This window comes from Rhipicephalus sanguineus, unplaced genomic scaffold, assembly GCF_013339695.2.
Source record: "Rhipicephalus sanguineus isolate Rsan-2018 unplaced genomic scaffold, BIME_Rsan_1.4 Seq135, whole genome shotgun sequence".
Classification (NCBI taxonomy): domain Eukaryota; kingdom Metazoa; phylum Arthropoda; class Arachnida; order Ixodida; family Ixodidae; genus Rhipicephalus; species Rhipicephalus sanguineus.
Window position 1 is genome coordinate 44,030 of NW_023614590.1, and position 14,819 is coordinate 58,848.

A 14,819-nucleotide genomic window follows, 5' to 3' on the forward strand; every position below is an offset into this window, starting at 1 on the left:
GCGCTTTTTTAGGCTCTTTTTATCTGCCACCTATGTGAAAGGACCACTTCTGTGTCACGGTGTCCGTTGTAGGTGGACGCTGGAAGGTAATTCAACACGAAGTCCTGTAAATATGCATATCAGTAGAGTAACGGAGCTTTGCTCCTTCATTACAGCTGTTTGACAGAATCGAAGGAATCGGTGTGTGTACATGCCCCCAACTCCGACATCTATACGGCCTGAAATTCTAGCAGAGCGGAGCGACAGAGTCATTCGTCGCCGTCGTCGTCTCCTTTCCTTTTTCGTTCCCTATATTTTTACGAAATAACGCGCATTACAGCCAACGCGCCTCGGCTATCAGCGACCGTGACACCGATCAAACATGGTCGAGACTGCTGAGAACCCAGATGTTCTATTTTTCATTTTCATTTAACCTCCGTTTGGTAGTGTTGACTGGAGCAGGTGACACTGGGGCAGCGTATATGTTTGGCCTACTGGGGAGCCGTTAGAGGAGTGCCAGAAGCTCGCACAGCAAACATTCCGATTTGGGCCACGCGCAGTAGATTCCCGGCCGAGAGATATGGGGGGTCTTGGCGATCCATCACGTAAAAGGAAAAATACATAACGATGCTGTTGTCGTAGCTGCAGAGGCTCGAATATCAGTCGCGCTGCAGCGACGTGACTGGGTTGAAATAGAAAGTGGACCAGTGTGCAGCCCACACCGAACACTCGCACACCCGCTACAGTCTTCAAAGCAGTAATGACCACCACGACGTTGTCCCAGTGTACGCTGCTCGTACTGGTCATACTGTGGTGCGACGCATCGGCGGGACCGGCCATCGACCCGAAGTTCCTGATGGAGCTCGCCAGCCAGTTCGACCCGTCGGTGCTGACGCAGTCCTGCAGAAAGGGTACAACCACGAAGGGTTTCTTGTTAATTGCTGAGCTTTACGGGCCATAAACTACGATATGATTACGAGGCACGGCGTAGTGAGGGACTGCGGTTTGATTTTGACCATTTGAGCTTCTTTAACGTGCACCTAAATGATATAAGCATAGGCGTGCGCAGGGTTCTCTATAAGAGGAGGGGGGAGGGGAAAGTTTCAGGCCAAGGTGGGAAGTAAACATCTCTTGTAATGCAACATCAAGGGTCACAAACATAAGCCGGTGTGGTTAATGGGGTCCTAGTCCAAAGGGGTCATAGGGGTCCCCTGCATGGCCATAACTTTGCACTTCAAACAATGACGGTGTCCGGTACGACGGAGTAAAGGTATGGAGCTGACTTGCACCCCCCCCCCCCTTTCGATGATTGGGGGGGGAGGGGGGGCAAGTCACGCGATGCCTCCTCCGGCCGGCGCTTCTCCGGCGCCGATGTTACGAACTCCTGCGAGAGATCATTCATAGACGGAGACTAAGAACAGCGCAACGGGAATCGCTGGATGCCCGTGCTGCACAGTTCATGTTTCGTAGTATTTAGCGCAGGATTTAGAACTACACCAATCGCTACACAAGAACGACATTAGCACTGGATTTTTTTTTTCAGACCTTTTCTCGTTACAGCCGTCCCCATAATTCGGGGTCATTAGGGTTACTATATATGGCTCTTTACGGTATATGGCTTCTAAATGATCCATTTACAGTAACTTTAGGGGACATCCGTACGTGGTGCCGTCTCTCGGCGGTGGCAATGTCGCCCTTAGGAGAAAAAAATCATATATCACAAAAGAATTAGTTATCACCAAGGACTCCTTTTAGGCACATCAGAGACCCTCTTGACCATTTTGGTAAAATTGCAGAATGCAGTATCGCACTTCAAAACAAGTGGTTCCTCAGGACACTTGAACACTGCTTCTTGGAAACAGACAGGCCACGATGTAAAATATTAACTATTCTAAAACACCACGCGCTTTGTAGTGCGATACTGCAATTTTACCGGAATGTTCAAGTGGGTCTCTGCTGTATTTAAAAGGAGTAGTTGATGACTATACATTTTTTTCGTCAGATGCTATTTTTTCGCCTATTTCCCATTCAGTTACGGCAGGGTGCCGCTGCCACGGGCGTGTGATGGCGTTACGGGCACATGTCCCCAAATACTGGTCATAATCGTCAAGCGTGTCGCTCATCACGTCTGCTCAGAGCCAATAAGTGCGCATATTGCACTTTTAGGGATTGATTGATTGATTGATTGATTGATTGATTGATTGATTGATTGATTGATTGATTGATTGATTGATTGATTGATTGATTGATTGATTGATTGATTGATTGATTGATTGATTGATTGATTGATACGTGCACCAGTTCATCGGCTACGTCCCTTTAAAGTTTCGTGAATTTTGCGAATGAAGAGACGTCCCTGTTCGTTTCCTGCATATCCTGGCAGATGTGCGAAACTTCGTCAGCACTGAGCACCAGGATTTTATTCAGACATAGCACGTACCATCACTGCAATCGTCGAAGCTGCATATGCCATCGCCCCGCCACGGTGGTCTAGTGGTTATGGCGCTCGACTGCTGACCCGAAGGTCGCGGGATCGAATCCCGGCCGTGGCGGCTGCATTTTCGATGGAGGCGTAAATGTTTGAGGCCCGTGTACTTAGATTTAGGTGCACGTTAAAGAAGCCCAGGTGGTCGAAATTTCTGGAGCCCTCCACTACGGCGTCTCTCATAATCATATCGTGGTTTTGGGACGTTAAACCCCAGATATTATTATTAATTGCATATGCCATCACGCAGTCAGTCGCTCCATTTCCCGAGGCTGTTCACGAGTCATAATTGCTCCTTAACATCGGGCACAGAGCGTCATATGTGGAGAGTTGATGAATTGGATGACGATGAAGTGGAGAGCAGCCCAACTATCAGCTGTAGGTAGAATTGATGAACGCTTGCTGCTCAAACGAGGAAGTATGCCAGATCGAGAGCGCAAACACAACGCGCGCGCGTGACCTACCTCACAGTATACGCTTGTTCCTTTTTCGCATCTGGCGGCGCTTTTCGCGCCTCTTGAGGTCGGACAAAAGCGCAGTATGAAGATACGATACTCTAACAGGTAATGAAACCGCACGAATGTGGCTGCGTGGCAAGCTGAAGTTGAATTCAATTCACGAATGCAGAACTTTTGTTCTTGACCGGAACGTAGCTCTACCGAAAGGCTATGTAGGTCAGCCATACTAAGTATACAGAGCTCCCTTTCCAAGTTTCTTTTTGTCTTTTTCTTAGTGAAGGAGTAAGTGAATGGACATGATTGTTGTATATATAGACCATTTCACCGCTCAATCTTATTCTTTCTGCATGAATCAAATTTGTTCCTGCATCTTTGGCACTCTTTTTCCATTATGCTTAAGGGCAAGCTTTCTAAGTAAAAAAAGTAAATATAGAAACACTTTTTTTTTTCTTTTGGGGGCACAGACATATCTTGCCAGTTTTCTTTTTGGTTCGTTTACATCTTTATGTAATTCAACAGTTAATTAGTTTGTGCCTAATCTTGTGCATTTCACGTCGTGTGCTTTGTTTCAAATATGCTATGTAAATTCGGCTCCATGTTCATCAGCCAGCGAGCTTGACAGTGTGGTAATGAATTTAAATTGATTGAGAACTGTCCGCATTGGCTGTCTTCGGTCAGACCTGACCTTCGTGCCATTTAGCCACCGCATCATCAGGAAATCTGTCAACGCAATTTAATATTCCATTTACCGTTAGAAGAACACGGAATGTTCGGCAGGGCCCTGTAATGCTCATAGTGGATAAGCAGTGACCTCTTAGAGTGAATGGGTATTAACAGAAGGAAATTCACTGCGGTACAGTTTGGTACATACGGAGGTTGAATCATGCTGACATGAGACAGGAGCCACGGTTATGAATGTAGCGTGTCGCATTAACGCATGGCAGTAACCCTTCGCCAGATAATTTTACGTCTGGCTCAGCCACCTTCGTACTAAACAAACCGCTTTTGGAGCGTATTTCGCCGGTGAATGGAGGAGAAAAAACACCCTCTAGAGAACCAACACCTTCTAGAACAGCGGCCTCAAACACGCGGCCCGTGGACCTCTCGCTAACGGCCCTTCACGGCCCGGCGCACGTCTACCACAGGGGTCTCAAACACGCGGCCCGGCCCGCACACTGACTGTGCTCGTCCCGAATTTCTTTTTCTTAACAAGTATGTTAATTCATGAGTCTTCAACCCGCAATGGACAAAAGTGTCCAGAAAGGAACTTAAAGGACACGGCCAATGAACGGGCTTTCTTTCGAATGTTTTTGCTCAAAAGGTGACTTCTTAGTAGCCCATGGTTGCCGAAGGCCATATTGCTTATCTCAAGAAGGGAGGTCTCTGGTGACGACGGTCGATTTCCAGATCGGCGTCCAGGTATTAGTCATTTTATAAGTCGGTATCGATATGTTCCTTGAATCATGACGTCATATCCCATTCAGAAATGATCCATATTTCTTACAATTGGCAACGTTCGATGGCATTTCGTTCACCCTCCCACACCCCCTCTCCCCCGCTCCAACTTTTTTCATTGTCGCGGCCCTTGAAGGACGAAGTTTTGTGACTGCGGCCCGCTAGCTCGGGTGAGTTTGAAACACCTGCTCTAGAAGGTGTTGGTCTAGAAGGTGCTGTGCTGCGCCGAATTGAGAGGGAGAGAGGAAAAGTGACGTCACTGCTGCGGTGTGTTCTCCCAACAAAGGGTATTGCACAGCACCGTTACAGCCCCCTCCTGGCTCAATAATGGCCTTCATAGTGTATTGCCACAGTGTACACGGATCGATAAGTTAGAAACCCGGTCTGATGCGCCACTTGCCGCATTTGAGTAAACGCTGCTCCACGGCGTATAATTGCAGGTCTCTGGCAGAGCTCCTACTTGTGCAATATACATCACTTAGAATGATGACGATGGTGTCGTCATAATCGTACTATGAACGGTGCTATTTAGATTCAGTGGCTTCTTTTTTTTCACTCTTTTCTTCTTGTTGCGGTCTTCAGTATTTAGCAAGTGCAAGACCCGCATCGTTCCCCTGGTGCTACAACTGGAGAGTCTGCTGCAGAAGGCCCCCGACCTTCTTGTAAGCACTTTCCTTCAACATTCACGAGAACCAATGCCTGATGTTCGCTCTTTGTGGGTGTGGCATATTGACGATGTGGAGCGCTTGAAAGGACGGCGACAGCAGAGGAGCGCTTGTGCTGTGTGTTCTCCTCTTTTGTCGTCGTCTTTTCAAGCACTTTACATTGTGATGCACGAGAACAGCGACGAGCCTGGTAGAAACAACCTATGCTTAACCGACACCACCCTCACATCCACTCCCTCCCTCTTTCCCACCCCTGCCTTTGTTTACCATTCACTTTCTCAGGATGTTGAGTGCGTCCAAAAAGAACTGGCCAAAGGATTCCCGCGGTTTGACATCGAATGCGTCATGACCGATGACTACAGGGAGGTGAGTCGTCCCCTCCCATAGTGCACCCCCCAGCCAGCGCGGTCAAGCACACTCCTATAGTGAACTAGAATATACTTCTAGTTCACTATAACACTGCAGAATGAGGGATAGGTAGGAAAGTTAGTTTGGGTTAATAATTGTGGCAGGGCATGCGTCATACAACGAGTACACAAGAAACGAGATGGCAGGACATGCGAATGTCCTGCCTTCTTATCATTGGAATATAGACCTACCAGAAGGTTAACATGTCGACAAGATTATTGCAGTTGACAAGAATATTGTACATTGAACAGCTGTACTCAAAAGAGCAATGTTCACGGTGTCCAAAATTTTGTTCTCCCTATTTTTTTTTTTCGTATACCTACGACAGTTATCTATGACGGGTTCCAGTCGTATGACAGATGGCCCGATAAAATTTCCTTTCGCACTGGCATGAGAAAAGGTATCTGGCATTTTTCAGTACAGAATCTTTTTTTTTTCGGCTCCACTTAAGTGTGTCACGTGACTCTTTTCAACAAGATGGATAGAGATTACTGCAGTGCTCTGAGATGAACGATGACCTTATATAAAGAGCGGATATGGTGCAGCCGAAGCAGTGATGTGTTTCTTTTCAGGGCATGCAATGCATGGAGGACCCAAAGGTCCTGGTAAGTTGATGCTCAACTCTTCTATGTTTGTATATGCATAAACGGCGCCACGCACAGGCGTAGTTTAGATTGGCAGTGAAGTCATTTACATGAAATCAATGTTTATCGACCCTCGATCTGGCTGCACAATAACTTCGAAATAGTGCCGTGTGCATAAGGGTGGTTTGCAGGGCGAGTTGGTACACGGCACTCGAGAGTGTGAAGCAGCAAACAGCAAGGAACCAAGAGGTTTTCTTTGCTTCTTCTTAGGGTTCCTCCTGTGCGTCTCAGGTTTATAACTCAATTTTTTTCTGGAACCCTTCGTGTTTCCATGTTCAGCCTTTCATATCTCGTGCAGGTTCCTTTTAAAAATTTCTTTTGGGGGAAAAGAAAAACTAGACTCTTTATGGAAAGACTGCGACAAGAAAGCCTTCCGGGACCAAGTCCTGATATGTCTTGCACACAACTCTTAACATGTGCGAACTGATGAATCAGTTATTCGAGTGCAATTCAAGAACTCAAACTTGCACTAACAAACGGTGCAGGTACCGCGTTTCTTTGTTTGAATATTCCATCTGTCAGCTGTAGCGCGCTACTCTGCTCCCATCCATTATGGATTCCGCAAACAACTGTTTGTCTTGTATATAGCTTTCCGTGCGCACCAGTACTTTGCTGTTTCATTGGTTTTTTTTTTATTGTTGTTGTTTGAGTAACTACACGTGTGATGCGAGGGTGACTTCAGTCAAGACAATGCGAGCCAGTGCAGCGAAAAAGTGACATGATAATTTGTAATTTCTCTTACTTTTTGTTAAGACAGGAGCAGTATGAAAAAAAGACGCCCATTTCTTTGCGCAGGATGTACTCGGACCCAAGGTTGCCAAAGCGCTCAAGCCACTAACGGTGAGTGAACAATCAATGCCATATAATTATCCTGTTCTCGTGCAGTACCTGCATGCTTTCTGCTTCGTTCAGCGAGCAGCCGTGTGTAGTAATAGAGAGCGCTAAATGAACACCTAACTGAAGCACTAAATCATTTGAAGCTAAATCTTTTGAGAGCTTCAAGGTCATTGATTGCGCCACTATGTGTACAATATTAGAGGAGGCAAAGATGGTCATTGTTTCATTTTTGAATTTCGCACTGAATTCTCAACAGTCTTTCGTAACAAATTTCAAAGTTTTCTTTTGCATATTTTCGTCACATTGGCTCAGTAAAGTTTTCTTAAACTTGCTCCGTTAAGTCCCTGGCTCTCTTAGGACAACATCATGAATCATTTGTTCTTAACGACAGAGAATTATGTAGTCGCTTGCAGACGCCGTTAAAATCTATGACGTCAAGGCGAGTTGGTGCTTGAGTGCCTCATCATATGAAGCGTGTCATCGCTTTTAATGTCGTCATGATGGTTCTTTTTGTTTTGCTAATTATAGAAGAATTGTTATTTCTTTCGTTCAGCTTAGAGAACAGAGAAACACTATGAATGCAAATCCCATCGACATCGATGATACTGTAATATTGAGGTGGTTCGTGATCAGGCGTTCGTCTGACGTTTCCTGGCCCCAATTTTGTGGCGTTTGCTCTCTGTTGTTTATTTATTTATTTATTTATTTATTTATTTATTTAATTATTTATTTATTTATTTATTTATTCATTTATTTATTTATTTATTTCTTCCACCATGTTCCGTAGTGGTGCACGTAACTACTTAGACGGAGTTTTCTTTTGATTTGTGCTATGCTAGACTCGCCTGTTCCTCTGCTATTCGCCGCGAGATCGGGCTACAGGTTGCAGCACCGTCGCAGCGCTAGTGTGGATAGGCGGTTGTCGGCGCGTATACACACGTGCACAACAACGCTTCGTTGTGAGCGATGTGACCCGATTTCCGGCAAACAAAATGCGTTGACTGCAGCTTTGTGGTAATATGTGCGCTCTTCATTCCCGAATAATGCACGAAGCGCGCCGAACGTTACAATTACTTGTGAGAGAAGCGCATTCTGCCAACGAACGGGTTGCTCGCCTTCGGCGGCAGTCGGCGTTTTCGCAATGGGTGACGTTTTCTTGTTGTTTTATTTGTACATGTTTAGCTTGTGTTCCACCTACTACGCACTGCTGAATCGCGCGACTGAATTAACTATTTACTTCTTGTTCATTTGGATGCCCCTCAACAAAAAGAAAGCCCGTATTCCTGCGCGATGAGTTGAAATAGCACTTTGTGCACTGCGTGCCCAAATATTCATTCGCATTTCTCATTCAGTTCTCCGTGAAATGTAGGACAGTATATAGGTTTACTGAGGAAAGCTTCGTGGCTGACAGCGCTTTAGCGCTACGGAGACGTTTAACACGCAAACGCTTGTTTTTATTCCAGTAACAGTAACTTGCACGACAGTAATGGAACAAAGGTCCGGTTATTTCACGGGACCAAAGTACGCTTTTTCATACGAATAATGTCCGCTGCCTTCTGCCAATCTAAACAACGCAACACAAACGCTCAAGATAATCTAAAGAAAAAAAAAAGATGTGGCTTCGCGTGAAATTACTACAACATAAATGTAAACTACGCCGTTTGGATTAATTTTGACCATCAGCGCTCTTTAACGCGCACCTTAATCTAAGTACACGGGTGTTTTTGTGTAAATTTCGCCACAAGTTAAACTTGCGCAAGGGAACTCAGTTTTGCGATTTCCGTGTCATTTCACTTTCTGTTCATTCTAGGGGACAATTTAAGTACCGAGGTGTCAGACGTGACTTAACAGAAATATTTCTCTCTAGTGAAACCAGGACCGTACACAACTAAAGCTCGTCGCATAACGTATAAACAACACCTAACCACAACGCTCAAGTATATGCGTGCCTTTTTTTTTTACCACCGCGCCGCTAAAAGGCTATATTCACATGAGATTTAATACTGCTCATCTTTAGGGCAACGCCAAGTGCACTTTGCAATGCGCTTGAACCACGGAGCGGCACCTACACTGATATGACTCTCGTGAACGGAGGGTACGACGACCGCACACAGTACTCTCGATAAGTGCACTCTCTGATCTTATTACAGTACATATACAGCTGATCAAGGCCAAATGCTTCTTTACACCGTGTTAGGCATACGTACGAGCGGTTAAAGTTGCACTAACGCAGCAAAATAAACCGCCTTTTGAGAATCTGCATGACGTACGCGCACATGCAAACACAACGGGGCTAGCAGACGACGCACGGAGCAATCCACACTAGGCGCGGTTCAGCCAGAAGCCGCTAGGTGGCGACTCCGCTCGATCTCGCGGCCAATACCAGACTTGTGTATATGTTTGTTTGTTTTTTGTTTTTGTTTTTTGTGTAGCCTAAGTTTAAATTCACTTAGTGCTCACGGCAAACACACACAAAGAAAAAAAACAAGCCCAGAATAGAATGCAGCTGAGTATTTGTTGATTAACAAAATGGCACCCATCCTAAACATAAACAGAGCAACCGCGCAAAGGCCTCAGCCAAATTTCAACCTATGGGCAAGGACATCGGGTGCAAACGCTATACCTGTATGTTGAAACCGGGCGTCTTCGAAAATATGGGTCGTCAGTCTCGGTGGTGAATACACGTAGCGCTCTAAACCACTGCAAGCTAACAAAGAACTGCAACTAAGCTGTACTGACTCAGAGTTCTTCAATCATGCGAGTTGCGAAATTGCCCATAGGCTCCAAGTATAAAAATTCAAACACTGGCCGAAATCGAGGAGGTCTGCTGATTGTGGCGCCATCTGTAGGCGGAAAAACAAGATAATAAATGACATTTTCTGTGTGTTTCGATGCACAAGCCCGCAGGTGATGCCGCATTGATGAAGTGATCGGTTTGTTTACGCCTGCGGGTTTTTCAAGACGATGCCGCGGCTATGTGACTCTTCGACCTCTCTTGAAAGCACTCTTCCTAATTCTTGCCGCGGCAACTCGCGCAATTACAGCGAAAAATCCTGCGATCTTGGCGATGCAGTGTGTTTTCTTTCGTAGCCACCAGGCGGTGCGTCGGTCTGCTATCCTCCGCAAATTGAGTACATGGGAGTGTCCGGGTTTCAGAACGCAGTTTCGCAACTGGTATGATTGAAGAACTGTGGTACTGACTGGCCCGAACGCTTCCACTTTTGCAGAACTGCCTCAAGGACGTGCCGCCGCCTGCCTGATCACATCAAGAAGGTTGGAGCCAGAGTGCGAGGACTTGTCTGTAGAACGCTCCAGAACGCATGCACAAGTCTTTTTTTCTTCTTCTCCTTTCCATTTCTTGCAGCCAAACAGCAGAACATTTATGAAGCCGTGTCTGGAATCCTAGCCGGAACACCGCATCACTCTTCAGGTGTCTTGGTCTTCTTAGCGAAACGGCTGCAGTGCTGAAACAAGAGAAAGGTCCCCAAATAGTGCAACATTTTCAATAAACAAATGCATGGTGCGTAGCACGAGTTCTTGTCGCTACGACACCCTTACTACCTTTTTTTTACACTACAATATTCACTTACGGTACTCTAAAAAAACAGATGTTTTAAGAAGCATACTTTTAACTTACGCGGGGCATAGTTTTAACTTACTAAAATCACCTAAAACTTACAAAAGTGGCTTACAGTGGTCTAGCAAAGAGGGGGGGGGGGCACAAGAAAGATTTCCCGCGGAAGGTTGTATGTTCGACCAAAAAAGTGCGAGTTGGTATTGTATTAAAACTAAAGAGGAATCTGAAAGCGAGTGAGCGGTCAGTTTCAAGGGCGCAGTGTGTTGGGGGAGAGTAGGAGCAGGAGGAGGAATAAGCTTTATTCGGTGGAGTGAGCCGGCGCAGTAATTTAAGGTGGGCGGGGTCCCTATAGTCCAGGATATTGTGGCCCTGTTCACCAGACATTGCTGGTCGTCACAGCTTGAGTTTGTCAGCCGGGCCTTCCACCCCTCGACGTTTGGTCTAGTGGTAGCTGGCATTGATGGGTTACACCCACACTGCCATACCATGTGGTGGAGTGTACTTGTTGCAGAGCAGAATTTGCAGTCGTTTCGGTAGATTTTGGGATACACAGCGTGCAAAAGGGCACCGTCAGGGAGCATGCCGGTCTGAAGTTTCCGGAAGAGCACTATCTCTTCTCTTGTGAGCTTGCGGTGCGGGGGTGGGTAAGCTCTTCTACCCAGCTTGTAGTGGATATGAATGTCTATATTTTTTCGCGATGCTTTCATGGGGGTCGCCCAGGGCTCGTGAACCTACCTGGTAGGATAGCCCGCACAATGTTATATGAGGAACAGGGGGAGAATTTCTTTTTTCTGCTGCTCGAAGTTTCCGAAATTTTGCACCTCCAGCGAAATGGTGAATTGTACAACAAAAAATTCCATGCGACATCGTTTCTTCTTGCTTGAACAAACCTCGAGTCCTCGGGGATTGGGTGACAGCTAGCGGTGATATCATTTCATCTGGCTTGTATAGAAGGGTGGAAGCATGTTCTGTGTACAATCGCAGTCGCGGTGACCACCGGCGAAGAAATTGCATTGTGCAGGAACTCTTTCCTTTCATCGCGACGAGCAAGCTGGAAAAACCGGCCGGTAATTTTTCAGCAGTGCGCTATGCTTCTTTTTATGATATGGCCTTATCAACCACCGCGCATGGCTGCATGATCCCGGTGGCAACGTGAGCGGATCGTCGCTCTGACCACTGGCTAAGCGCAACATGGGCGCAAAGGCACGAACATCGGAAAAGACAACGTTGGCATATATTTGCCCTGCTAGAGCGAGCTACTGAGGTTGCCAACCGCTGGTGATGGGCACGTGCGCGCCCCTAACGACTGCAGCGTCTGCGAAAACAGCAGGTCTCGGCGGAAATTAAAGAAGCGGATATCCGGAATGTGGAACTAGAACGGAAGAAGTGCATCTACAGGTAGCGGAGATACTGGATGCGCGCGGAATTGGTGTGACAGGGAGTGGCAGCGCGCATCAAAAGTTCGCGCTACTTTCCAAAACAACGGGTGTTAATCTGGACACTCACATTCCGCCATACTTTCAAATTTCATAATGGCGGCATTTTAAGCCAATCAAAGAGGCCGTAGCAGCCCTCTGGGCCAATCAAAGTTAACCAATGGCGGAATTTGACAATGTGCACAACAGCACCCAATGACGGTGTGGGCAGAGGGTCGTTAGGACGCGACGTATGTATCCCGACAGCGTCTCATAGAGAAGGTGTCGAGGTATCGTGGTGCCGAGGTGCTCCCGAGGTATCGGCTTGTTTGCCCGAATTTTTTGTTTAACGCTACAGCCCCGAACATCGTTAGGTACGCCACCGCCGTGCTGTTCGTAGCCTACGAACCACACGTTCGACGCTTCCGCTTGCCAGACAGGTGCGGAAAGTTGTACTGACTGCCAGGACACTCCCGCTGCTGACGCCCGCATGGCGGACGATGAATCTTCTCCAGGCATGTGGCCTATTCAAGCATTGCAGCCGCTGATACCACCATGGCAGACAAGTCGTTACAAGAGGTTTTGGGGATGCCAGTTTCCCACGCCTTCTATGAGCTCACCACTGACAAAACAGCTAGGAATAACTTCATCAAGGTATGACCAAGCGCTCATCACTTATATGAAGCTGCTAAATGATCAAAGTTAGGGTATAGGCTTGTCTCCCGGTAGGTGATTAACGCTCGACTGGCAAACAAACATGCCGAACTGCATGACCGTGGTCAGACAGCTTGTGCAATTCGCTGGAATATAGATATAGCTTGCACGCGACGTCACTGACGCATCTTCTTAACATACTAGTACTCCAGCATGGCGGCTTTCATGACATAAGAACAGCGTAATCACGTTGCGGCTAACATGCTTGTAATGACGCGGCAAAAACGCTGTTGGCCCCTGTGCTTGAATAATGGAAGAACCTGCTTGCGATGTACTGATGGCATGCTTCGACCATGCGGTGCTCCAACAAGGCGGTGTTAATGACGTCAGTGCAAGTCAGCTATAGAACCCCACGATGCACAGTTCCCTTTATTCGATAAGGATGACTGGCAAACTCTTTACTGGAAAAAAGGAGCATATCTGATCCTATAACAGTGAAATATACTATGATAATCAGGTTGGCATCATCTGGTCAACTGATCAAAATGCCGACGTTTCTTTTGCACTCTTGAGTATCCAGTAAACTTCGCGAAACCCATTTTCGTGCTGAACTTTAGGTACGACCGCTGGAACGCAGTCAGTTGCTGTCATGTCATATCCCCATATGGTAACTCCCCCTGCACCGCACTGTTTCATAGGCCGTCCTATTAAGCGGCCATCTTGTACATGGAAGTCGGTGCTCAAATGCACTAAGTGAAGCGTTCAATTATGCCTGAACACAGGAAGGAATTGCTTTATTTTGTTCCACACATCACGCTGATGAGACCACAACCAGTGAGGCTGTTTTTCAACCACTGCAGCAAGCAACCCACCTTCAGGGTGTGCCATGTTCGGCGCTAACCTGTATCTTCATAAATGCAGTCACAATCGATCCCAAAAATCTTTGTATACGTTCTTGTTTGCCTATTTTATGATCAAAGTAGAGAAAATATTTTTTTTCAAATGACTTTCATAATTCATGTAATAGAGGGTTAAGACCGCACTATCTAAATAGGATGGCGACGGGGGGTGCAGCCGTAAGCGGCACATGACGCATCGCGCTCAATTTCAATGTTCGTAACGCGTTTCGTGCTCGCGGCAGCGAGAATGGTGCAGCCAGTACAGCGCAACTGGCAGCGGCGTGCCTCCCATATATTTTCCATCCTCAGCCGCAGGGGCTGCGCATGCGTGGTTCCGCGTCGCAAAAGGCGCCTAAAGCCCAAAATAACCTTCGTCACGCTCAGGAGAGTAGAAAGTGGATTTTATGGGGACCCAAGGATCGGGTACGTACGATTCGTGGAAAAGAAAAGCCTGTCCATGGGTGGCGCCTTCCAATAATTTGTTCCGGTAGGAGGATCTTCAAGAACGGTGATTCACTGCGAAAAAATGTGGCTTCGCATTCTCGCCATCTTAAAGCTACTGATAGTTGCGCACCCCCCCCCCCCCCACCCCAAAGTATGCACCTGGATCCGCGCCTGTCTCCTGGCGACAAAAATGTTTACGATTATGATGACCATTACAGGAAGTGCCTCCGAAGTAATGGTTCTTGATATAGTTGGTGTTTGATACCAGATATCTTGAAATAAGACATTGATATGAGACGTTTCTTGGCAAGCCAGTTCGTGATACATTGTTCGTAAGGATCACAGCACGCACAAGAAAAAAAAGGTCGGATGCAGGACAAAGTTCCGACTTTCAACTAAGAAAGCAGCGTGCTTATCTATGCGAAAACCTCATCAATTAAGGACATCGTCATAAAAGCAAAGAAAGTGATCCCCCTCAATAATGTTGTACAGCAGAGCGTCAACTTCTTAGAGCAGCGAAATGTCATCTCCTGTCAAGTAATAAGAAATTATCATCTTTTTTTTAAACCACGATGAAAGAGGCTCACTGACACACCTGGTACCACCCTTGTCTATTTCGCAAGCTTCGATGGACGATTTGCAGAAATCTGCAATACTGCTGTCCTGCAAGGCTTAATTGAATAAACGAACAGCGCAACTGACAAGGACAGAGGAAGGTAACAACTGCAAGGCTTCTTTTTTTTTTCAACCAAGGACTGTCAGTAATCGCTGATGGGGTTTATTGTCCCAAAACCACGATATGATTATGAGGGACGCCTTAGTGGAGGGCTGCGGAAATTTCGACCACCTGTGGTTCTGTAACGTACACCTAAGTCTAAGTACACGGGCCTCAAGCATTT

The 14,819-nt window shown here is 46.6% G+C and overlaps 1 protein-coding gene across 1 annotated transcript; it reads left to right on the plus strand.

Annotated features, from left to right (window-relative positions):
* The first annotated feature begins 646 nt into the window (after positions 1 to 646).
* Positions 647 to 10,450, plus strand: LOC119376542 (uncharacterized). The gene is made up of 6 exons (XM_049411438.1): positions 647 to 890; positions 4,960 to 5,039; positions 5,325 to 5,408; positions 6,023 to 6,055; positions 6,890 to 6,934; positions 10,159 to 10,450. The coding sequence occupies exons 1-6, from the start codon at positions 740 to 742 to the stop codon at positions 10,189 to 10,191; spliced, it is 426 nt and encodes a 141-aa protein (XP_049267395.1). The 5' UTR covers positions 647 to 739; the 3' UTR covers positions 10,192 to 10,450.
* The last annotated feature ends 4,369 nt before the right edge of the window (positions 10,451 to 14,819 follow it).